The 24,566-nt window shown below is 46.6% G+C and overlaps 2 protein-coding genes across 3 annotated transcripts in view; one reads left to right on the top strand and one right to left on the bottom strand.

Moving 5' to 3' along the window:
• Positions 1-387: 387 nt before the first annotated feature.
• On the bottom strand, positions 388-5,034 carry LOC118429476 (mitochondrial dynamics protein MID51-like). Of its 2 annotated transcripts, none has more exons than XM_035839967.1 (4): positions 4,977-5,025; positions 3,815-4,009; positions 2,271-3,366; positions 388-1,488 (listed from the first exon to the last, which is right to left on the bottom strand). In XM_035839967.1, exons 2-4 carry the CDS (start codon positions 3,876-3,878, stop codon positions 1,317-1,319), a joined length of 1,332 nt encoding a protein of 443 aa, XP_035695860.1. In that variant the 5' UTR covers positions 3,879-4,009; positions 4,977-5,025; the 3' UTR covers positions 388-1,316. The 2 variants fall into 2 exon arrangements, with proteins under 2 accessions (XP_035695860.1, XP_035695861.1); XM_035839968.1 differs by lacking the exon at positions 388-1,488 and adding an exon at positions 1,898-2,230 and having other exon boundaries at positions 2,349-3,366; positions 4,977-5,034.
• A 205-nt stretch (positions 5,035-5,239) lies between these two features.
• Positions 5,240-24,566, top strand: part of LOC118428677 (protein flightless-1 homolog) — a 37,186-nt gene continuing 17,859 nt past the window's right edge. The window contains exons 1-12 of the mRNA XM_035838792.1: positions 5,240-5,359; positions 8,841-8,951; positions 9,338-9,412; positions 9,639-9,719; positions 9,963-10,048; positions 10,368-10,444; positions 11,751-11,939; positions 12,285-12,401; positions 13,785-13,843; positions 14,672-14,829; positions 19,500-19,584; positions 20,132-20,291. Coding sequence (XP_035694685.1) covers positions 5,279-5,359; positions 8,841-8,951; positions 9,338-9,412; positions 9,639-9,719; positions 9,963-10,048; positions 10,368-10,444; positions 11,751-11,939; positions 12,285-12,401; positions 13,785-13,843; positions 14,672-14,829; positions 19,500-19,584; positions 20,132-20,291 — 1,279 coding nt within the window. The 5' untranslated portion in view covers positions 5,240-5,278. The remainder of the gene's footprint in view (positions 5,360-8,840; positions 8,952-9,337; positions 9,413-9,638; positions 9,720-9,962; positions 10,049-10,367; positions 10,445-11,750; positions 11,940-12,284; positions 12,402-13,784; positions 13,844-14,671; positions 14,830-19,499; positions 19,585-20,131; positions 20,292-24,566) is intronic.

Raw genomic sequence — 24,566 nt, 5'->3', positions numbered from 1 at the left:
CTGAAACAAATTGCTCAGAAGTTGGAAGACTTCCAACACACCAGGTGAATACTGAAGACTACATCATCCAAATATTCCAAATGCAAGACAAGATCACCTATACATATACATGACTGTGCTGTTGTCAATATTTTGTTGTTCTGTATGTATGCTCATAGTACTGATGTTTATATAGCTAGTAGTTGTTATTGGTAGCCAAACATTGTACCTTGAGCGATTAATAATTGAGTAATATAGTTAATTCATTCCAGAATAACTTCAGTGTAAGAGCCTCTCCCAAGGGCACACCTTCAACAGAGCATGTCAGGAAATTCTAACCAAGGACCTCCATGGTCTGGGCCATCATGCCACACTGATGCCATGTGAAATAAACCATATCAACAACAATCCCGTATATCATACCCAGTAGATTTATTTTCATGATTTCTGATAACCTGTGCACAGTGGTTCCTACATAGTTCTTACTGATGTTAACCTCTCACATGCCGAGTGTGGGAAATGTTACTATATCATCATCAGTATATGGTCATACACAGAGCCAGATTTAGTGTAAGTGTAACAAGTATGACCTTATGTTGAATAGAGCTCCTTGGTTGAAGTTACTGTATATCTGTTTATTGCAAAAGAGAGAATATTCTAGACTATTCCTTATGTTGACTGTGCAGTATCACCTTATATTTGCCTTCAGTCTTTAGACACTCACTTAATATACATGTATATACAGGTTACACTTGTCTTTGACTCAGTCGCTGGTGAAAGACAGTGGACGCTATCTGAAACGTCTGACTGCATGGATCTAACGGGATGTCTACCCCCCATGGAGGAACTCTGTTGTACCGTTCTGCCTGCATCGCAGCTGAGCTCAGCCTGGTTAAGGTCTGGTGTAACCCGACACATCTCCTCCATGATGAAGCACAGGAGAACCAGTCAGGAAGGTGTAAAGTACTACTGTAAGCGAATACTCGTCTACCATGTTGGAAGATGAGAAGTATTGGGGTAACCTGACTCTCTTCTGTCATCTTGGGGCAAACAGCAGTCTGCTCAAGTCCTGAAGTAACCTGACACTCCTCCACCATGTTGGAACCAGGAACGCCTCCAACCCACACATCGTCTGTTCCCTGCTGTCTGCTTCTTTTTTAGAACTCTTTGTCACCCCTGCAGCAGGTAGAGTGTAGAACAGGTATATCTAGGCGTGTCCAGGTGTATCTAGGCATGTCCAGGTGTATCTAGGCGTGTCCAGGTGTATCTAGGCGTGTCCACGTGTATCTAGGCGTGTCCCGATGTATCTAGGCGTGTCCAGGTGTGTCCAGGTAGCCTCATCTCTGCAGCAGGCTGGCGGGGTGTGACACGGCGAGAGACATCACCTGGTGCATCGTGCTCAGCGTCTCGGGTCGAAGGTCAGCGAACAGGTTCACGCTCTCATCAAAGTAGTGCAGCAGCGCCCCCTGGGCAAGGGCACCTTGCAGGTACTGCAGCATGTCCTCATATCTGTAATGAGTCACAAATCTGCAATGTCAGTATACATATTTACCAGTTTCATACTGTTCATCAACATACCGGTAACCTAGTAGTAGCCAGCTGTAACTTTACTGTGTAACCTGGCCAGCTATACAGCTTTACAGACCCTACTCACACTGATCCATGTTAATGTAGTCCAACATGACTGCGTGTATTTTTACTGTGTCTCACCTGTCCACCAGGTGGTCCGGCTCCCACCTGGTCTCCTTGTCACACAGGTGGAACAGCAGGTGCTCGTACCTGAGCCCTAACATGTCTACATGTAACAGCTGTGTCTCACCTGTCCACCAGGTGGTCCGGCTCCCACCTGGTCTCCTTGTCACACAGGTGGAACATCAGGTGCAGCAGGTGCTCGTACCTGAGCCCTAACATGTCTACATGTAACAGCTGTGTCTCACCTGTCCACCAGGTGGTCCGGCTCCCACCTGGTCTCCTTGTCACACAGGTGGAACATCAGGTGCAGCAGGTGCTCGTACCTGAGCCCTAACATGTCTACATGTAACAGCTGTGTCTCACCTGTCCACCAGGTGGTCCGGCTCCCACCTGGTCTCCTTGTCACACAGGTGGAACATCAGGTGCAGCAGGTGCTCGTACCTGAGCCCTAACATGTCTACATGTAACAGCTGTGTCTCACCTGTCCACCAGGTGGTCCGGCTCCCACCTGGTCTCCTTGTCACACAGGTGGAACATCAGGTGCAGCAGGTGCTCGTACCTGAGCCCTAACATGTCTACATGTAACAGCTGTTTCTCACCTGTCCACCAGGTGGTCCGGCTCCCACCTGGTCTCCTTGTCGCACAGGTGGAACATCAGGTGCAGCAGGTGCTCGTACCTGAGCGCCCGTAGCTCCGTGTTCGTCTCCGTCACGGCCTTGACGACCTTGAGACAGACGCGGTGACACCCGATCCCGTCCTCCAGTGTCTCCAGCTTGATGCGCTCGGCCTCCAGGAACGACTCCCGCCACAGGTTCTGGTGACTCTCCAGCCCGTCCGGCCGCCCCGCCCGCTGTATCGCCGGGTGTGGCACGGCAACCAGCTCCAGGTTCTCGAAGCGGATGGAGGGCGTGAGCGTGATGTGCACGCGGTGCTGAAGGTCGCTCCCGTAGAACACGTCCAGTGCGGCGGTGAGGCCCCGCATGGCGGGCCGGACCTGGAAGCCGAAGGCGTGGCTGAGGGAGGGCCAGTTGATGCTCTCCTGCACCATCCGGATGAACATCTTCATCACCACCCGCGGGGACAGGTACCCCCCTATAACAAAGTGGTCCCACCCGCTGGTGCCCATGGGGAAGTAGTCCACGTTCTGCCTGCGAATCAGGCACCAGCCGGGGACGCACAGGACGGTCTCCTCCCCGGGCACCAGCTGCCACATGTTCACGTCGAGGCTCATGGGCGCCATCACGCTCGTCTGGTCCGCACGGATAACCTTCATCCCGTCGTACACGTGTCCGTCCGGGTACAGCTCGCCCAGCGGCAGCTCCGGCTTCTTCGTTTTTATAAAGTCTCGTATCGCCGCGGTGATGATCTGTGTCACCTCCTTCGCCATGTCGATCTCGTTCTGCGGAATCTCTACCAGGTTGTCATGGTAACGGCGTAGTTTGTGTAGGAGACTTTTCCTGTCCATTTTCCCCTGTTTCGGGGAGGCTCTTTTGTAAGGGGAGCAGGCGTTGGATCTGGGGAGGCGTTCCTTCGCCTTTTCTCGTGTTTCCTCGTCGCTGGACTCCTCAGACTCGTGCCAGGCACGGTCTGCGGGGGGGCGGGGGTCACCGGGAGGTCGGGGGTCAGCGTCGGATGACTCGTAGAAGTTCTTGGCAGCCCAGGCGGCCGCGCCCACCACCGCAGCCCCTGCCGCACCTGGAAGGGAGGAGATCTTACAATAACTTACATACACAAAACACATGCTACATGTACATTAATAGTATATATCGTGATATATATGGCCTCCTTCAGTCAATATTGACCATGGTGAAATCCTAACAGCCCTACAGCGTCGACTGTGGACAGATCACACAACAACATTACAGTCAACTCAAAGTCAAAGTTTGCAACACTCATGCTTGTACATGCTTGGCACAGTATCCACTACTGTACACACATGAACTGCAGAAATTTTCACATTGTGACTGATAAAAGACTCAATGAGTAAAGGCTATATCATCGTATATGGCACAACAACCTGCCATGAGAGAGACAGTACGAGTAACCTTGGTACCAACCTGCCAGCACCTTGAGTACTACAGTAACAGTAACAGTTAAACACCGTGAGTACCAGAGTACTAGTAACCCTGGTACCGGTACCGACCTGCCAGCACCTTGAGTCCCCAGTACATCAGCCCACCGTCCCCCCTGCTGCGGGTGGAGGCCATGGCTGGAGGGGGGGTGTAGGGGGGGGTCTGTAGGGGGGTCAGGAACTCCGTCAGCAGGGCAGGTCAATGTGGACAGAACGAAGGTCCGGCAGAAACAGCTCACATGTCCCACACAGCCACGCCTCCCACATCTGGAACGAAACAGGCGCATCTTTTAGTCTTTCAACTTTACGGTTCATCAAAGTTATTCATTAACACTTTTACATGCAGAACGGACACTATATTGAGCCAGTCTTTTCCTAAAAACTGTTGGAACATTCCACCTAAACACACTGGCCCATCACTAACAGCTGACAGCTTCGAGTTGGGGTTGGGCCAGTTCACTGCTCCCCAACCTGCTGATGTGAATCAGGTGACATAGACTATAGTTATACTGTTACTATAGTGCTCCTGGTTCAATGAATCATCCTGGTTGGAGGTGAATGAAGACACTGATGAGGAAGGAGAGGTGCAATTAGTCTTTCTAGAGAAGGGACGGAAAATGGAGGTCCTGTGTTCGAGGTGCCTCCACTCCACCAGCAAATTACCAAAGGCAGCACTGCTTTGGCAGTCCAGTCTTTGTAGACCTACTGTATTACTACAAAGTGAATTATCATTATGAACCGGCTCCTTATAGCATTGTCAGACTTACAGAGACACAGTATGTAAGATTTTGGAAACAGCTTCAAAATTATTCAGTGGGCTTTTGTTCCTAAATCTTTTTAGAAACTAAATGATGATAGACCAATAAAAACTTGACTTGGCCAAGTTGGGTTATTCTGAGTGATTCCAAAGAAAAATCTTTATCTAACAATTCCTGGTCCAGGTAACAAGAACACAGGATAAAAAATTAAGATTGACAGACACCCAGATGAAGACATAGAAGAATACAGCATCCTATAAACTGTAACACCATGTAACATGTTTTCCCTGCATGTTTGTTGACAAGAATTTCCATATAACGTTGTCCTATTAGCTGCAAAATCCTCCCCCTCTGCCTGTCATATACAACACCGTTCCATCTCACGGGTTTTCCGTGCAAACAAAGTAGACTAGCAGTCATCAAACGGAACACGAAAAACGTTCCTGAGTTTTTATAACAAGAAATTTAAACCCAACCTTTTCTGCTGTCTATCTTCTGTGGCAGTTGGGCTGGTGAGGTCATTCGGGGTTAAACTATCAGGCGAGTCCATAATATACATTATAGGGGGAAATCTGGCTATGTAGAGATTTGAAATTTGTAAAAGAGCAAAATGTGCAATATACGGAAATGTAAGTTTGACATGATATTTGATAGTAGATTTTTATTGTTATATAGTAGATATATTATCACAAAAAGATGTTAATACTATACTATTATCACACGAATTTCTTTACCACCCCTCCATGTTTGCCGGGTCCACCGTTCCGCTGTACCCACAATGCCGACGGCTACCAAGATGGCGGCCACTGGGGTCCTGCCGTTCGTCCGAGGCGTCGATTTAAGTCGGAATGACTTCTCGGTAAGTTCCTCTACACAATATTCCATGAAATACATTTGTAAAGGACCTCCTGTTGATCGTGTTGTGCGAATATGAGAACAATCCGACGCAGGATGAGGGAGATGTTGAGGTTTGAAAGTCGCGGTGTCCGGTTTCGTCTGGGTTCCCCCGGGCCAGTGTTGCTGTTTTGGGAAGGTCCGGTCTGTTTGCGGGTCTGTTTGCGGAGCCCGGGCTCGGATTCTCCGCGAGTCTCACACACCAGGCCTGGCGTACAGACACACAGCTGCAGGCAGGGCGAGGTAGAACTGTCTGTGATCATGCCTGTCCAGAAAACCGACATTTTCCATTGTGGCGTTTGTGGTGTTGACGTTATAACGGAAGGCACAACTGTCATGACTGTGGACGGAAGGGTGGAATGTTGGGGAGGGGCAGACTGGGTGGACAAACTCATCAGCACTGACTCAGACATGTGTACACATAGAGTGACATATGCACATTACAGCTTTACAGCTGTATACATCTCAGGACTGACTCAGTTGTAGCCTGCATGCCTGACTATTTCCAGAACCTACACACACATGCAGGAGCTGTTCCAACTCAAGTGTTACTTTTACCCAACCAAATAACTGTACAGTTACTCTACTCGATTCCGAGACAACTCGGCACCTGGGACGACTGGGCCCCTGAACAATCAGGACAACTCGGCACCCAGCACAGGTCAACTCGGCACCTTAGTTTTGGACCTGTCCAAGCAACAAAATTACCCCAATTGGGGTATCTATAGATAATATACAGCCTTTCATTTTATTCTTCAATTGGACTTTATGTCCACGAACAGGACCGGAAGCGTCACTCAAAAATTACACTCAAAATACGAGTAAGCTTTATTTGAAATATAACGTTACAGAAACAGAGCATATTCACAAAGACCAAGAAGCTTAGTGTATGTTTCATAATGTCATTTTTAGCCTACATGTATATAATGTAATCCAGTAGTCTCTGAGCAGACTCGGGTGAACTGACGGCCGGGGCCGACAAGGTCACAGTGGTTCCGCTCAGAGCACACCCAAGTTCGCCGACGCTATGAAAATATTTGCCTAGCAAAGCGAAAATTATAGTCATGAGATCGACTAGAGCTCCCAGATTGTTAAAAGTGTTTTACGAGCCCAAATTACACAAATGATGTACTGAGTATATGTGGTGCCGACATGTCCTAAACTAAGGGATGAGTTGTCCTGGGCTAGGTGCCGAGTCGTCCTGATTGACTGGGGACGAGTTGTCCTGATACCACTCTACTCTACTCTACACGGCCCAAGTCTAGGATTTACATGCCCCAAAGGAAATTCTACAACAGGCCCCTTGAGTTAGACCCTGATAAACATTGAACACATACTTATATATTACAGCAGCACAGCTACACATGAGAGACTCAGGTAGAAAAAAAACTCACCCTAAATTATATTTGGAGTGTATGCATGGTGTAACTGAAGGCACTACCAGTACCACAAAGATTCACGAATGAATCTACAGAAAAATATCTACTGATGGCCTGCAAAGTTGCTATATAAATGTGCATCAAACATAAAAACTACGGGAGTCATCAGTTTTAGTACTGAGTCTATTACCTACATGGCAAGACGTGATGATGTAGTGATGAGTTTGGAATGTGATTACTACATGTGTAATGACTGTGATGTCAGTACCGGAGCAGTCCAACATGTGATTGTTGTGGGGATTACAGAGATGCTGCAGCTGTGAAGACAGTCATCAACTGTCACAGAACCCAGAATTACAGAAGCAGGTTCTAGCTAGTGCATTTTAATTTTTAGCGTAGTGGGCCACTACGCTTTAATTTGTGGCCACTACGCTAAACAAACAACACCAGGGGGACATGTCTAGTTGTTTGTTTGTTTATTTATTTGTTTATTCCATGTGCAGAAATCCATTTCCGGAAGCATGTGCAGGACATGCCTAGTTGTTGTTTGTTTGTTTATTAATTTGTTTATTTCCCATACAGGAATGTCACTTCCCGAAGCATGTGCAGGACATGCCTAGTTGTTGTTTGTTTGTTTATTAATTTGTTTATTTCCTGTGTAGGAATGTCATTTTCCGAAGCATGTGCAGGACATGCCTAGTTGTTGTTTCTTTGTTTGTTTATTTATTTGTTTATTTCCCATCCAGGAATGTCACTTCCCGAAGCATGTGCAGGACATGCCTAGTTGTTGTTTGTTTGTTTATTTGTTTATTTCCCATACAGGAATGTCACTTCCCGAAGCATGTGCAGGACATGCCTAGTTGTTTGTTTGTTTGTTTGTTTGTTTATTTATTTGTTTATTTCCTGTGCAGGAATGTCACTTCCCGAAGCATGTGCAGGACATGCCTAGTTGTTGTTTGTTTGTTTGTTTGTTTATTTGTTTATTTCCTGTGCAGGAATGTCACTTTCCGAAGCACGTGCAGGACATGCAGGGCTCGAAATACACTTTTCAGTCAACTTGCACCTGTGCAAGTTAAGCCAAAGGTAACTTGCACCAAAAGAAACTTACTTGCACAACCCAAAATAGTGAACTGTTAAACCCTTATCTCCTCTTCTGAAAATTTGCAAATGTACGTGACTAGTAGTAAATGGGGATACATACCGGTAAAGACCACATGTTTGGATATTTGTTTTTCCGTAGCGTATTTTATTTTTGGTTTGAAATTGTATAAACTGTTTCATAAAAACTGTGAATTTAGCCTCAATTAAAGACAATTCAATGTCTACAACTCGATAAGATCCATAGATTTCTTCTGGACTCTTCGAGTGACATCCATCACAGTAACTAGTCTTAAGCATCTCCAGAATGAAGTGGTAGAACAACTCAATACAATACATATAACTGGAAAAACCAGTTGAACATATTTAGTATGCAAATGTAACTCATATGCAAATCAAGGTAAGACAGCACCTTAGGAATCATTAGCATTGTAGAGATGGATTTGTTTAAAAAAATAGTTTACCTGGATGTCTAACCAAATTTAGAAATAACAAATTTAGGCTTTTTTTTATTCAGTGTTATTTTCTTTTACCTTTCAATGACAATATTCTCGGTGTGTGTAAGCTTTTTCTAATGTCAGGTATTAGAGGGCAAAAGTAACTTGCACTGGTGCAAGTTTGGTCTAAACTTACTTGCACCACACCAATTTTACTTGCACAAACTTGCATATGCATGTGGTATTTCGAGCCCTGACATGCCTAGTTGTTGTTTGTTTGTTTATTTGTTTATTTCCCATACAGGAATGTCACTTCCCGAAGCATGTGCAGGACATGCCTAGTTGTTGTTTGTTTATTTACTTGTTTATTTCCCATACAGGAATGTCACTTCCCGAAGCATGTGCAGGACATGCCTAGTTGTTGTTTGTTTATTTACTTGTTTATTTCCCATACAGGAATGTCACTTCCCGAAGCATGTGCAGGACATGCCTAGTTGTTGTTTGTTTATTTACTTGTTTATTTCCCATACAGGAATGTCACTTCCCGAAGCATGTGCAGGACATGGCTAGCCTGCGCTGGCTGCGGCTCAACAAGACGGGAATCGACAAACTTCCCGAGGAGCTGGCGGACCTCAAGAAACTGGTAAGGAGTCTCGGCAGGGTCAGGTGGCATTTGTGAACTAAGGAAGTATCAAATTACACTTCTCCTAAGTGGCCGGGACCAACTTTGCCGCTGCAGGTTGTGTTTAATTTTCTCTGGTGCTCAGACTGAACACTATAGTAGTTCACAGTTACACACACTATCCAGTTTACCTTTTGACATGTGTTTTCTGTGATTCTGCTGATCAAATGAAGTTGATAATAGTCCGTGTGTTGCTGACTTATTGTATGTTAGATTACAGTGTTGTTTGTGTTGATGTGTGGTTTTGTTTGTTATAGGAGCACTTCCATGTGTTATAGTAAGTCAGATGACAGTTGTTGTGTTTTGTTTGTTGTTTATGTTGATGTTTGTTTGTTTGTTTGTTGCAGGAGCACATCCATGTGGCCCATAACAAGCTGGTCAGTCTGCACGGAGCCGAGCTGGCCGCGCTGCCCAACCTCAGGGTCAGTCTCATGTGATTATAGATAATTAATAAATTAGGAGGATAACTGAAAAATCCAGAGCCCATAGGAAGAAACCTATGATTTGTGTCTTATCTATTGGGATACTTCTAACATCAGGTCAGATTTAATTTAAATACGCTTCTCTAAAACCCTCAATCTGGGTCTCAGACAGCAGTTTTATCTCCATCCCTGCCCGTATGACACATGATACCTGTCCCTTCTCCAGGCGGTGAACGCTCGCTACAACCAGCTGCGGAACACCGGCATCCCGGGGGAGATCTTCGAGAACGAGGAGCTGTCCGTCTTGGTGAGTCGCGCGGAACGAGCCAAATCTTCTCATGGGCCTTTTACTCATCATTTCTAGTTTCATACACAAAATTCTATGTGCCTGTAGATGCAAAATAAGCTACACATTGCTTCTTTGTTTGTTTTTTCTTTTTTTCTTTCTGACTTGTATGCATACATCAATGCTTGCTCTAGAGCTATTTGCTCTTATCTCTACATAGATTGGAAATAGTAACAAAGTTTCTTTGATTTTTTTCCCATGCAGGATTTCAGCCACAACGAGCTGAAGATGACTCCATCAGAGCTGGAGAATGCAAAAGGCTTACTAGTGCTGAACCTGTCCAACAACCGGTGAGTTTCTACAGTGTATACGAGGTTGTCAATCATGTTGCTGTGCAGGCATGTATGTGATGATACAGTTTTTAAGACTTTATATCCGTACTAGTACACAAAATAAAGCGCTTACCAACAAGCTTTCGATCAGTCCTCTGATCCTTCTCAAGTTGTAATGACCCAAAACCTAAGTCGCATGTATGTGAGTTGTCATGTAAATCCACTGAGTTGTACCCGTAGTGAGTTTCCTACTGTGCAAAACCATTGAAATGGGATTAAAATTCCTGTTTGCTGATGCTGTATAGGAGTGTAACAAGTGACTTATTTCCCTCTCCAGTATTGACAACATCTCCAACCAGCTGTTCATCAACCTGACAGATCTGCTGTTCCTGGACCTCAGCAACAACAAACTGGGTACGTTTCACCATGAACCTGCTTGGTTTGACATGGGTGGATCTAACATGAGTCGGCAGTGTGGGTTTTGCATGAGCATGAGTTGGTGTATGTGGAAGGTTTTAGTGTTTCACTTTGTTCTCCTTGCCAAGGTTGTTTGTGTGGGTGTGCTGAAGGTTGTTAGTGTTTGTGTGGGTGTGCTGAAGGTTGTTAGTGTTTGTGTGGGTATGCTGAAGGTTGTTAGTGTTTGTGTGGGTATGCTGAAGGTTGTTAGAGTTTGTGTGGGTGTACTGAAGGATGTTAGAGTTTGTGTGGGTATGCTGAAGGTTGTTAGAGTTTGTGTGGGTGTACTGAAGGATGTTAGAGTTTGTGTGGGTGTGCTGAAGGTTGTTAGAGTTTGTGTGGGTGTGCTGAAGGTTGTTAGTGTTTGTGTGGGTGTACTGAAGGATGTTAGAGTTTGTGTGGGTGTGCTGAAGGTTGTTAGTGTTTGTGTGGGTGTACTGAAGGATGTTAGAGTTTGTGTGGGTGTGCTGAAGGTTGTTAGTGTTTGTGTGGGTATGCTGAAGGTTGTTAGAGTTTGTCTGTGACATGACTCTGTGTTCCCCCTTGTGTGGGGTACATGGGGTACATGTAAATGGAAGGATGTTAGTGTTTACCCCCGTGTCCCCATGTGTGTTTCAGAGTCTCTCCCGCCCCAGATGCACCTTGTGTGTGAGACATGTACATGTTAGTGTTTTACCCCTGTTCCCATGTGTTTCAGAGTCGCTCCCGCTCCAGATGCGGCAGCTGGTGCACCTTGTGTGTGAGACATGTATATGTTAGTGTTTTACCCCTGTGTTTCAGAGTCGCTCCCGCTCCAGATGCGGTGGCTGGTGCGCCTGTGTGTGATACATGTATATGTTATACATGTATGTGTTATAACTTATACATGTATATGATGATGATGAGTGTTTACCCCCGTGTCCCCATGTGTGTTTCAGAGTCGCTCCCGCCCCAGACGCGGCAGCTGGTGCACCTTGTGTGTGAGACATGTATATGTTAGTGTTTACCCCTGTTCCCCCTTGTGTGGGGTATATGAATATGGAAAGATGTTAGTGTTTACCCCGTGTCCCCATGTATGTTTCAGAGACCCTCCCGCCCCAGATGCGGCAGCTGGTGCACCTTGTGTATGATACATGTATATGTTAGTGTTATACATTTAGATGATGATGATGAGTGTTTACCCCAGTTCCCCTTGTGTTTCAGAGTCCCTCCCGCCCCAGATGCACCTTGTGTATGATACATGTACATGTTAGTGTTTACCCCTGTGTCCCCCTGTATGTTCCAGAGTCCCTCCCGCCCCAGATGCGGCGCCTGGTGCACCTGCAGACCCTGATCCTGAACAACAACCCTCTGCTGCACGCCCAGCTCAGACAGCTGCCCTCCATGACAGCTCTGCAGACTCTGCACCTGCGCAACACGCAGCGCACATCCAGCAACATCCCCACCGCGCTGGAGACACTCGTCAACCTTACAGGTCTGTACCTCACATGTCTGTCACATGTCTGTCACATGTCTGTCACATGTCAGTCACATGTCACATCCCCCCTGCACCTGCGCAACACGCAGAGGACTTCCAGCAAGATCCCTACGGCTCTGGAGACACTCGTCAATCTTACAGGTGTGTACCTCACATATCTGTCACGTGTCAGGCACATGTCTGTCACATGTCAGTCACCTGCGCAACACGCAAAGGACATCCAGCAACATCCCCAAGGCTCTGGAGACACTCGTCAACCTTACAGGTCTGTACCTCACATGTCAGTCACATGTCAGTCACATGTCAGTAGACAGTAATAACCCTCCCTGCCTTGCCCCACAGATGTAGACCTGGCGTATAACGAGCTGAGCCGTGTTCCGGAGGCGCTCTACACTCTCAGCTCGCTCAAGAGACTCAACCTCAGCAACAACTGCATCTCCGAGCTCTCCCTTCTCATAGGTGGGTCATGTCAGGTCATCTAGGCAGCACTACAGAAGTTACTGATCAAAGTTGCTGTACACAGAACAGTATCACAGAAGTTACTGTACACTGATAAATATGGGTTATAGCTATCTTGTGATTTCTGAAAGAATTGGTTTCAAAACGTCTCCTAAAGAGAAGAACATGTTTGGGTTAGACTTAGAGGATGTTTATATGAAAATGTTTGAAAACCTGAGTGTGTACTTCTGACCACGCCCTGTTGTTGTCTCTTCTGTTGCCAGGCAACCGTACAGCACGTGACATCGGTACCCAGAATCCTCCCTCTCTCCTGTCTCTGTGCTGTCTCATTAAACATGCTAATGATATGCGCATGTCAATGAGAGCTGTCTGGACCCTTGTGATGACTTGTTTGTTGAGAAGGAAACCTGTCTTGTCTAAACGTCTTTTCAAATAAATTTTTAGTTTCCAAACAGGTCAATATAACCTGTTTTATTTGGACAATGATATTACAGCTCGGAGTAATCTCAGCAAACAAGTCATGGCAGGGTCTGGCTTCTTTCACCTCAACTCTCATCCTAACTCTGATTTCTCAACAGCAGAACCGACCATGGACATAACAGACATGATGTGGCTTAGATAGATGAATAAGTAATACAGCACATCTATAGATCTGCAAACAGTAACACAAACATACAAGCTGCTGTTATCACCTATGCCTACATGTAAAACCAGATATCATGGAACAATGCTGCGACCATGCTGGTGTGTTTGTGTGTTATAAAACTTACACAGCAGGGAAGCTGGCAGCGTAGCCTCGTTATAGGTAAGGTTTGGAGGGGAAATAAGGACTGTAAGGACAATATTAACAAAGGGAAAAGGAAGAACAGATGAGAGATGCCACCAAATGTTGTGCACAGTAGATTCAGACTTGTACATTTTTTTTCTTATTTTCCACTCCTTAAACATCTCGTCAGTAATCAATATCAATATCATAGATCATGTGAGTTTTCATGAAGAATGGATAAAAGTCTACTGACCAGCTAATGTGTCCGAACCTGGTCTGATGTTCAGATCTGTCCCTGGTGAAAACTTCCACTATTTTTCAGCTGCATTTTCTCTGTGAATAGTTTAAAATTTCACATTGCCCTGGTGATGGCACTATAAAGTAGAGTTGATTCATTCCTCAGCAAACCACAGTCACCCCTCAGTAAGACGTAGTTCCCATTTAGACCTGTTGAGGATGTTAGTTTCTCAACATTACACAGAAATGGTGCACTTCAGCACAGTTTTCTTTAATAAACAGCCCTGACAATGTTTCAGCTGCTTCTTAATAAGTTATACTGAAATGCTGTTGTGTTTTTTGTTGTGTAGAGTTTGCCTGACCTGTTGTTTGTGTTGCAGACACCTGGACTAACGTGGAGGTACTCAACGTCTCCTGCAACAAACTCAAGTCACTGCCGGTTAGTCCTTTATCATTTCTCAGATCATTGGAGAGAAACGGTTGTGTTGCTGTATAGCATATCTGATAACCTGATGTTTTGGACATGCATGGTGGGTGGTACCATTCTGCAGCAGGGGAGGGCAGGGCCTGGACAGTCAGCAGGACATCTTGAATGGTTTCCTGTTGAGCTAATAAAACATTTTTATCTACTATAATCCAGCCTGAAATGATCTCTTTGTTTTGGTGTTTCTGCTTTCCTGCTGTCATGGCTGGTCAGAGGGTAAGTCTAGGTCACGACCCTTACCACTGTAGGTCATGACCCTTACCACTGTAGGTCACGACCTTAACCACGGTCACTACCTTACCACTGTAGGTCATGACCCTTACCACTGTAGGTCACGACCCTTACCACTGTAGGTCATGAACCTTACCAATGTAGGTCATGACCCTTACCACTGTAGGTCATGACCCTTACCACTATAGGTCACAACTCTACCACTGTAGGTCACGACCCTACCACTGTAGGTCACGACCCTACCACTGCAGGTCACGACCCTACCACTGCAGGTTAATGACCCCTATCACTATAGGTCACGACCCTTACCAATGTAGGTCACGACCCTACCACTGCAGGTTAATGACCCCTATCACTATGGGTCACGACCCTTACCAATGTAGGTCATGACCCTACCACCTACCATTATAGGTGATGACCCTACCACTGTAGGTTAATGACCCCTACCTCTGTAGTTTAATGACCCCTACCACTGTACAACCACCAGATAGTTTCACCTTGAACTTTTGGATGATAGGCTGCAGTTCTAACTCCGCTGTGTTCCCTCGGCAGGGCTCTCTGTCGAAGCTGGTCTCGCTGAAGCGTCTCTACATCAACGTGAACCAGCTGGACTTCGAGGGCATCCCGGCCTCCATCGGCAAACTGCAGAACCTCGAGCACTTCGTGGCCTCCAACAACAACCTGGAGCTCATCCCCGAGGGGCTCTGCAGGTGGGTACAAACAAACAAACAAACAAATAAACTGGAGCTCATCCCCGAGGGGCTCTGCAGGTGGGTACAAACAAACAAACAAACAACCTGGAGCTCATCCCCGAGGGGCTCTGCAGGTGGGTAATAAACAAACAAACAAATAAACAACCTGGAGCTCATCCCCGAGGGGCTCTGCAGGTGGGTACAAACAAACAAACAAACTGGAGCTCATCCCCGAGGGGCTCTGCAGGTGGGTACAAACAAACAAACAACCTGGAGCTCATCCCCGAGGGGCTCTGCAGGTGGGTACAAACAAACAAACAAACAATATATGATGCCAGTAACAGGTTGTGTTCAGCGCCGTTCCCCCGCTGCCAGTGACTTGTCTGTCTCCCACTGCCCAAATGGTACAGTCCCAGACCTTACACTTGATGCTATTGGTAGTGTCTGACCCCTGCTGTCCCAATGGTTCAGTCCGTTACCTTCTATTTGATGTGGTTGGTAATGTTGTGTTCAGTGTCTGTCCCCCACTTCCCAAATGGTACAGTCCCAGAACTTATACTTAATGCCATTGGTAGTGTCTGACCCCCGATGTCCCAATGGTACAGTCCAAGAATACTGACCTTCTATTTGATGCGGTTGGTAATGTTGTGTTCAGTGTCTGACCCCCGCTGTCCCAATGGTTCAGTCCGTGACCTTCTATCTGATGCTGTTGTTAATGTTTTGTTCAGTGTCTGACCCCCACTGTCCCAATGGTTCAGTCCGTGACCTTCTATCTGATGCTGTTGTTAATGTTTTGTTCAGTGTCTGACCCCCGCTGTCCCAATGGTACAGTCCCTGACCTTATACTTGATGCCAGTGACAGTGTCTGACCCCCGCTGTCCCAATGGTTCAGTCCGTGACCTTCTATTTCGTGCGGTTGGTAATGCTATGTTCAGTGTCTGACCCCCGCTGTCCCAATGGTTCAGTCCGTGACCTTCTATTTCGTGCGGTTGGTAATGTTGTGTTCAGTGTCTGACCCCCGCTGTCCCAATGGTTCAGTCCGTGACCTTTTATTTCCTGCGGTTGGTAATGTTGTGTTCAGTGTCTGACCCCCGCTGTCCCAATGGTTCAGTCCGTGACCTTCTATTTCGTGCGGTTGGTAATGTTGTGTTCAGTGTCTGACCCCCGCTGTCCCAATGGTTCAGTCCGTGACCTTTTATTTCCTGCGGTTGGTAATGTTGTGTAGAAGATCTTGTTCCAGCCAGGGCGGGTTTTGTGTCCTGTGCTGAGTGGTTCTGCTCCAGCTCACAACAAAAGGCTTAAAAACACTTCCCTTGTCTGGCTACATACAGCAGGGTCAGGTGTACACAGGGGCTCTGCATGGGGGTTAGTCCTGCCAACATGCAGCAGGGTCAGGTTTACACAGGGGCTCTACATGGGGGTTACTCCTGCCAACATACAGCAGGGTCAGGTTTACACTGGGGCTCTACATGGGGGTTATGTTGCTTCATTAGAGACGGAAACACATTTAGGGTACAGTGCATGGACTGTACCATTTGGACTGTTGGGGAGGGACTCGTATAGACCTGGGGTTTGGGACTATTTAATTCTAACACGTGGTCAGAGTTACCCTCTGGCATAACCCACATACACAGCCCTTTAATGCATCGTTCCACATTAACACAGCCGCTGACTTTCTGACAGGGTTGTAGCCAGCATCTGTCCTTCAGTCCTTTGAAGGAATTTTGCAGCTGGGGACTGAAAAAAGTTTTCCCCATTCCGTCCCCTGGGACAGACAAAAATTGATATGTAAAGATATAAAAAACTGATACCCATGTGTTCACCAAAACAGATGCCATTGAACAGTTTAGTCTACAAGCAAAATTTGCCACTCAAAATGCAGGAAGTAGTGTTTCAGAGGGTCTTGATTTAAAAATTTTCTGGGACCCAGACCCCCTAGAAATGATGCGCAACGTCATGCCATGCCTTCAGTGCTCGATAGGATTCCCATTCAAAATCAAGGGGACTGAAAATGATTTATTTATTTATTGGTTTGGCTGCACCGAACACACAGCCAGGGCTGCCCAACTAGCCTATGGCTATTACAAAGGGCTAGCCCTGCTGACAAACACATAAACAATACAAATTAAAAAAAAGAACATTTGTATGTACATGGTGTAGGATAACTTACATATCATCTAAAATGGAGTATATAACATCATATCATCGACAACAATATTTGCAATGAGAGGTCAGGGTCTGTATATACACGTGTATGACTAATTTACCATGCGTAAGGGTTGCCTAGACATTCCCACAGTTTTCTTTTGAAAGAAGCAGTGGAGGTGGCTGTGCGAGTAGCAGTAGGGAGAGTGTTCCAGAGTGCTGTTGCTCTGTAGATGAATGTTTTCTGTCCTCTGGTGGACTTAGTGAGTTCAGATGTCAGGTGGTCGCTGTTCCTGAGGGAGTAACGTGACTCAGTAGCAGACGCACGGGTTCTGGGTATCAGGGTTTGAAGGTGTGGAGGGCAGTGACCGTTGAGGAGCTTGTACAGGGTGACAGCGATGATTTCAGGCTGGCTACAACCCTGCTTTCTGACCTTTGCCATAACCCCATACACAGCCCTTACACATGTGTAAAAAGAAAATTTGTACATCCCCATACACAGCCTTTACATGTGTAAGAAGAACTGTACACAGGCCCATACCTAACCCCCATACACAGCCCTTACATGTGTAAGAAGAAATGCACACAGGCCCTTACCTAACCCCCATACACAGCCCTTACACATGTAAGAAGAAATGCACACAGGCCCATACCTAACCCCCATACACAGCCCTTACACGTGTAAGAAGAACACACAGGCTCATACCTAACCCCCATACACAGCCCTTACACATGTCAGAAGAAATGCACACATAGCCAACCCCTGACGTCAGGCCTACAGAGTGGGTTAACTACAGGTCTGCAGGAGGCAGGGAAGGACAGGTGCAACTTCATGCACTTGAACTTAATGGGGAACTCGTAAGGAGGTGTTTGAAGTCTTAAAGACGCTGGACGTCCTGGTCACACCTGAAGGAGGAGGTGAAGTTCAAGAAGCTACACCTGTACTTGGACTGACATCTTAGAAACAACACAGAAAACTTCCTGAAGGGAACTCACCTCAAGGAGTGAACAAGAGCGTCACACACTTAAGAAGGCTTTGTGGACATTTCTGAAGGACTCAGGTTTCAAAGCTTGTCTTGAAGTTGGGCATGGATTTAAGCAGAACCTGGTGATATCACTGCAGCATTACATGGTAACCTCAAGGGACTACAGTATACGGAGGAGCCAAGCTTTGCTGAAACTGGAAATGTTTTGGGAAATGGACGTGGAGTCAAGGAAGAAGTGAAATGAGACTGTCGCTAGTGTCAGGGAAGCAGAACTGAAAGGAAATCATCTGTTTCAGGAAATGCACTTATTTCATGCCGGATATTTCCTCCTCAGACCCTGAAGTGTGACCCTGAGTGAAGTTCTTTAGTGATGTTGAAGTTTTGATGATCATTTTTACTGAGAGGCTATAATTACTGTACTACTGATGTTGACATTTGGGTGACCATTTTCGTACAGCCAAAGAGCCAGCAAATATACTGCATGCAGTAAGGAGCCTACAGTAGCATTGCTAATGTTGACATTGTGGTGACCATTCTCACCCAGCTATGGACACACTACAGTAACACTGTGTTACAGTAACTCTGTGCAGGGTTCACTCACCGGCCTGAGCTTAACCACTTCAAACTCTGCTGACCTACGATGGAGGCAAGGGTGATCGATCTGACGGGTTTATGACAAGGAAAAAGGACCTATTATGCCATAAAGTAGGCTGAAGCTGTGTTGAGTTAAGGTGTAGCTGGGTCAGGAGTTACTCAGACTCGAGTACGCCATAAAAGTCTGCTGCCAGCTTGCAGAATTTCAGACATGACACAAAGGATAATGTGTCGCCTCTGACCAAGTCCCTGCCTCACCTAGGCAATCATGTTGTATTGAGGTTGTCCAAGCCTTGGAAGAACCCACAGACTCTGGAGCAAATGACTGATTCTCACAGTTCGTCTGTTTGGTGGAGAGAAATCGTTACATTTCCATGACAACATGGGGAAGCCGCGCCCTCGTGACAGACAGGCTCAGCCGCGGGCAAGGTCAGAGGACCAGCCAAATGACAAAAGGTGACGTGAAGCTTACATCTGAGCGAAAGCCGTGCCTTCAATCCAGAATCCCCACATGTACATGTCTTTCCTGGGGGAGACATTTCCACTAAGGGGAGTGGCACAAACTTGTGTTGCTATGACAGCAGAGTTGGTGCTGCCCTGTGCACCATCTGATGTGGAAAGGGATAGTTTTATAACTTAAGCTTAATTTGGTACTTACTTACAAGTATACAATAGTCAGACTGGTGGTTTTCATGGGAGAAAAGTTTTCCAAGCTCCTATTGTTTATTTAGTGTATTTTAAGACTATTTTGTAAAATAATTTTCTGCAGCCATCATTTTTATCAGATATTATGCAGAGAAAGGGGTCCCACAAAGAGTCTTGCAGTGATAACTTCAAATATTCAAGTGAGTTTCTTGTTTCAGGCACATTCATGACTGGGCTGAAGCCTCTGAACATAGTAATCATCAAACACCGTTTTCCATCCTAACCCTGTTGTTTGTTTGTTTGTTTGTTTGTTGTTAGATGTGGGAAGCTGAAGCGACTGATCCTAAACAGGAACAGACTGGTGACCCTGCCGGACGCCATCCACGCGCTCACGGATCTGGAGGTGAGAAGAAATAAAGTATCTGTCCTCTCCATGTCTGATGGGAGCACCTGAGTAAATAACTAGGGAAGTCAGGCCTGTTCCTTACTGTGATGAGAACTCACAGATATCACTCTGACTGATATTACTCTCAACGCCTGATGCTGGTTCTGGCTATTAATTCCCCTGTTGCCATGATTTTGATCATGGCATGTACATCCACTTTTTCTAGGTACGTAAGTTGGGTTTAAAGCTAAGATAACTCCAGAACCTGTAGAACCTAGTCTAGTTGTGCATTGTCTTCATCTGGCCTGTTAAGGCCTGTCTTCTCCCTTCCCCTCCCCAGACCCTGGTGGATGTATACTAAGTTTACATGTGTTAACTGACTGACAGTAGCATGTCAGTAACATGTCAGTAGCACATTGATAAGCCTGTCTCCTCCCTCCCCAGACCCTGGTGAATGTAAGTTTACATGTGTTAACTGACTGACAGTAGCATGTCAGTAACATGTCAGTAACATGTCAGTAGCATGTCAGTAGCACAGTGTAAAACCTGTCTCCTCCTTCCCCAGACGCTGGACATCCGGGACAACCCCAACCTGGTCATGCCCCCCAAACCCAAGGAGAAGAAAACCGGCAGTGGTCCCGAGTTCTACAACATCGACTTCTCGCTACAACATCAGCTGAGGCTCGCTACAGGGGCACCCCCCTCCCCCTCACAGGGGCAGCAACGTAAGTACAGCAACCCCCCCCCCCAGTAAGTACCCCCTGTACAGCACCCCCCTCCCCCGCATAGGGGCAGCAATGTAAGTACCGCACCTCCCTCCTCATAAGTACCCCCCCAGTAAGTACCCCCTTTACAGCACCCCCCAGTATGACACCCCCCTTCCAGGCACAGCAACATAAATACCCCCATACAACACCCCCTACTCTACAGCCCCCCTGTACAGTCCCCTGTCCCTGTCAGCCTGCAGTGTTCCTACCACCAGACAGGTGCGAGTCCTGAAGCATGTTTGCTATGCAGGAAGTCCACAAACACTGAGTAATGCTGGCATGCAATCTGGGGGAGGTCCACTTATGATTCATGATTATTATGGTCATGTTTACTAAAGGGAAGGTACATTTACCACCAGGAGTGGTGGAGCCAATGTCCTCCAGGCACCTGTACATGTGTGATTCCCTAGAGACAGCTGGTGTGGAGTGTGCTGCCCTGGGCTGTTAGTCTCACACCTAGCTGCTGCTAGTTACATGACTGTGGAATATTGTAACAATAACTCATTAAGTTACATTCCTGACAGCATGCCAGAGTAGCTCATACCCAGGATGTGATCTGGAACTCTAACCCTGGTCTGACAGAGAACAACAGTAAGCTGGAGTGTGTGAGTGTTAGAGTGTGTGACTCCTAACCCCCCTCCCCCCAACAACCTATAGTACTGCTCTGCCCCGCAGCACATGCCAGAGTAGCTCATACCCAGGATGTGATCTGGGACTCTAACCCTGGTCTGACAGAGAACAACAGTAAGCTGGAGTGTGTGAGTGTTAGAGTGTGTGACTCCTAACTCCCCTCCCAACAGCCTACTGCTCTGCCCCGCAGCACATAACAGCTGATCGCCATGTAAGTGTCATTGTGGCGTTCTGCAAACCTAATCTACAAACAAACTCTGATAAGGAAAACAAACGTTGTTGACAAACAAACTCAGGTGAGGGAGACGCAAACTCCGATAAAGGAAAACCTACACTGCCAGGTTACATCTTGTCTTCAAGGAGTAAGAATTATAACAAGACCTTGAAGGTCTTGAAGGGTCCTCAAACTGCACAGCTGAGTGGCTGACGACCTTTGTGTGTTGACCTCTGTTCCAAATATGGCTGCCTGACATTTACACGTGCTTCTTCTGCGTCAAGTGTCAACTTTACAGGTTCTTCTGTTGCCAGGCAACCGTCGGGGGTGGTTTACCTGGGGAGGGTTCACTTCTGTTGGGGAGGGGTCACTTCTGTGACGTAAGGGGAGTGTCAGTAATGACTTGGAATAGTTTGACTGGGGAGGCTTCATTTCTTTGGATTAAGGGGAGGATCAGTAAGAACCGGGGGTTCCCAGGGGAGGGTCCATTCCTGTTGGGGACAGTCCGCTTCTTCAGAGCAAGGGGAGGGTCAGTAATGACCCGAGAGAGAAATAAGCCAACATTGCCTCAGCATTTTACAGCTCTACATTCTGTTAACTGTACACTCCCTTAGTCTGTCTGTATTGTTGCTCCTCTGTATGACTGAATATTTGTTCTTCAGGCTAACAAGCCAGCTACCTTTTGTAGATCAACTGTACTCTCCCCTACAGCACACACCTGCCCCTGTGTATCTTCTATACATTCCCCTATGAAACACACCTGTCCCTATATATCTCCTGTACGCTCCCCTACGGTACACATCTGCCCCTGTATAACTCCTGTACCCTCCCCTATGGTACACACCTGTCCCTATAAATCTCCTGTACCCTCCCCTGCGGTACACACCTGCCCCTGTATGACTCATGTACCCTCCCCTACGTTACACACCTGCCCCTGTTTAACTCCTGTACCCTCCCCTACGTGCACACCTGTCCCTATATATCTCATGTACCCTCCCCTATGGTACACACCTGCCCCAGTGTAACTCATGTACCCTCCCCTACTGTACATATCTTAAGTGTTACAGTAAGGTGTGGTTCGCCTGTAGGAAGGGTAACAGTATGTACAATGTACACAGCAGACATATAATATGTATAGGCCAGTAAATTTGCCCAGCTCCTGTCATGTGGTTCATGAACCCTCCCCTACGGTACATATCTGTAGTGTCACAGTAAGGTGTGGTGCACCTGTATGTAAGGTTGTAGTGTTTGCCTGGCTCCTGTGTGTAGTGTGTAGTTCATGGCTGTTCACCATGTATTCTGCCATGCTGGCTTCCACCTTCATCTCCAAGCTCCAGAGGAAAGCCTGTAAGAACTGATGTGTTTCTACCATTGTGTCATGTGAATCTGGTGTCGTCGTGTGTGTTGTTTTCGTGCCATGTGTTCTCCCACCCTGTTCCTTTATTCCCTTGGTTTGTCTGACCCTGCGTCAGCAGACTGGTAGACTTGTAGACACAGGAATCCAACCAGAGAACAGGAACAGAAAACTGATCTGACATGTAATCATATTGTACTTAGCCCTTACATTACAACACCGTGATCATGAACGTGAACATTTGATTCGCTGCTTTCATGGTTTTAGAAGTCTGGTTTCCCTTTCTCAGTAGAAGTCTTTGAGACACATAAAGACCTGATCATGATGGATAGAAAATACTGAAGGTCCAGAAGTTCGCAAGTACCAAAGAAAAGCCGGCCTTCCTGTGTTGTCTGGTTGTGATGTACAAAGTCTGCTGTCCTGCAGGAGTCAGGCTAAACGTCAGACAAGCCACAAACCACTTTTCCCATGGTTCACTTCTGGTGATGCACAGAGCACTGTCGGCCCACCCGGAGTTTATACTGACCTGTGCATGGCCCCTCCATGGGTTGATGGTGACCTGTGCATGACCCATGACCCCTGGGTTGACATTGACCCCTGGGTTGACAGTGACCTGTGCATGTTGTGTTGTTAACCTGTGTGTTATAAACAGGTGAGCCAGAGGAGGTGTGGAGCCCTTGTAACACCTGACAATGTCAAGTTTAAGCTTGTAGGCTTGTTAAGTTTTATTGTCACTAAGACTTGGTGCATATTGTGTACATGATTTTTCATAGGTTACAAGTTTTGTATGTATCATATATGGTATTGTGAGATGGGGACACAATTCTTACCAGTATGGTCTGATCACACATAACTGTATTATGAATATGAACATAATAGAATCTCCATTCTAAAATTGTATGGTCATGATGGCCATCATCTATTAATAAAACCAAAAGTTAAACCTGACACCAACAGCTGTAATTTGATACCCTTACAGCCATCCAAGGACACAAGTGGTCCTGCTGTGGAATAATCCATTCATTCCAGGGGGAGTCTCTAACACGTGAAATTTCTAGTAAACAAAGCGCACTGCTAAGAGTGTTGACAGTATTCCAATGATAACCACGCTACAACAGGATGAGCAGGTTCATAGCAGTAAAATGGAGCACTTCTTTTGTAGTGAGGAAGAACAGAACTTCAGTGTGGAAGGTTCCATTCTGATACCACCCAGAGGTTAGAGTGATGCTTGTGTGCAGGGGAATGTGTCCACAGACAGACAGAACACTTTGCAGACTGCCTGAGCTGCACATGATACAGGCAGCCATTTCTGCAGCAGACAGTCAGACAGGGAGCAACAGACTGGGAGGAACAGACTGGGAGGAACAGACTGGGAGGAACAGACTGTGCGCTAGACTGACTGTGTACTGCAGGTCCTACTCAGCACCATGGGACCCATGGACAACATGTGGCTACACTCCAGCGAGTAGTGGACTGTCAGGGCACAGTTAAGCTTCTAAATTCTAGTTATATTTGGCAGAACTGTCTGATGGGAAAGTGTGAGCTGACGGCCACAGCAAGTTCTCCGCAGATTGAAACCTGAACTGCTGAAGGAGACCTAAACGTTGGAAGGAGACCTGCTGTACTACACCACAGCCTGCAGAAATCCTGTATATTTGGGATTCAGCCTTTGCTGCGGCCACGTGACAGGGACTGCACTGGGAACAAGAGTCATCTCCATGGAGACGGAGTGTATGCTGGGACCAAGAGCTGCTACCATGGAAACCGTAGTTGATCATACAAGTCCTGACCTATCCCCATCAGGGTCATGTCAGGTCCAGTGTGCTGTGTATGTTACGGACAGCACACCTGCCCAGCTCATGTATGGGACAGGCCCCAGAAACCCACGGACAAGGTTACTTTCTTCCAGAACCTCCCAAATGGTGGGAGATGTTTGCCTGTCGTGTAAATACAGCGAGCCAGGAAATGATGGGAACACTGGAGAAATGTGCGGAAACTTGGAGCTACCCTGCAAGAGCAGTTGTGGTCATACGAA

This window comes from Branchiostoma floridae, chromosome 13 (genome assembly GCF_000003815.2).
Source record: "Branchiostoma floridae strain S238N-H82 chromosome 13, Bfl_VNyyK, whole genome shotgun sequence".
In the NCBI taxonomy this organism is placed as follows: domain Eukaryota; kingdom Metazoa; phylum Chordata; class Leptocardii; order Amphioxiformes; family Branchiostomatidae; genus Branchiostoma; species Branchiostoma floridae.
This window is presented reverse-complemented; position numbering and strand designations above follow the sequence as displayed.

Excerpts from the sequence above, each read along its gene's own strand:
- LOC118429476 (XM_035839967.1), bottom strand. The coding sequence starts at position 3,878 with ATGGCCTCCACCCGCAGCAGGGGGGACGGTGGGCTGATGTACTGGGGA. Across the intron at positions 3,367-3,814 it reads GGGACTCAAGGTGCTGGCAG|GTGCGGCAGGGGCTGCGGTG; the intron begins GTCGGTACCGGT and ends CCTCCCTTCCAG. Across the intron at positions 1,489-2,270 it reads CCGGACCACCTGGTGGACAG|ATATGAGGACATGCTGCAGT; the intron begins GTGAGAAACAGC and ends GACTCATTACAG.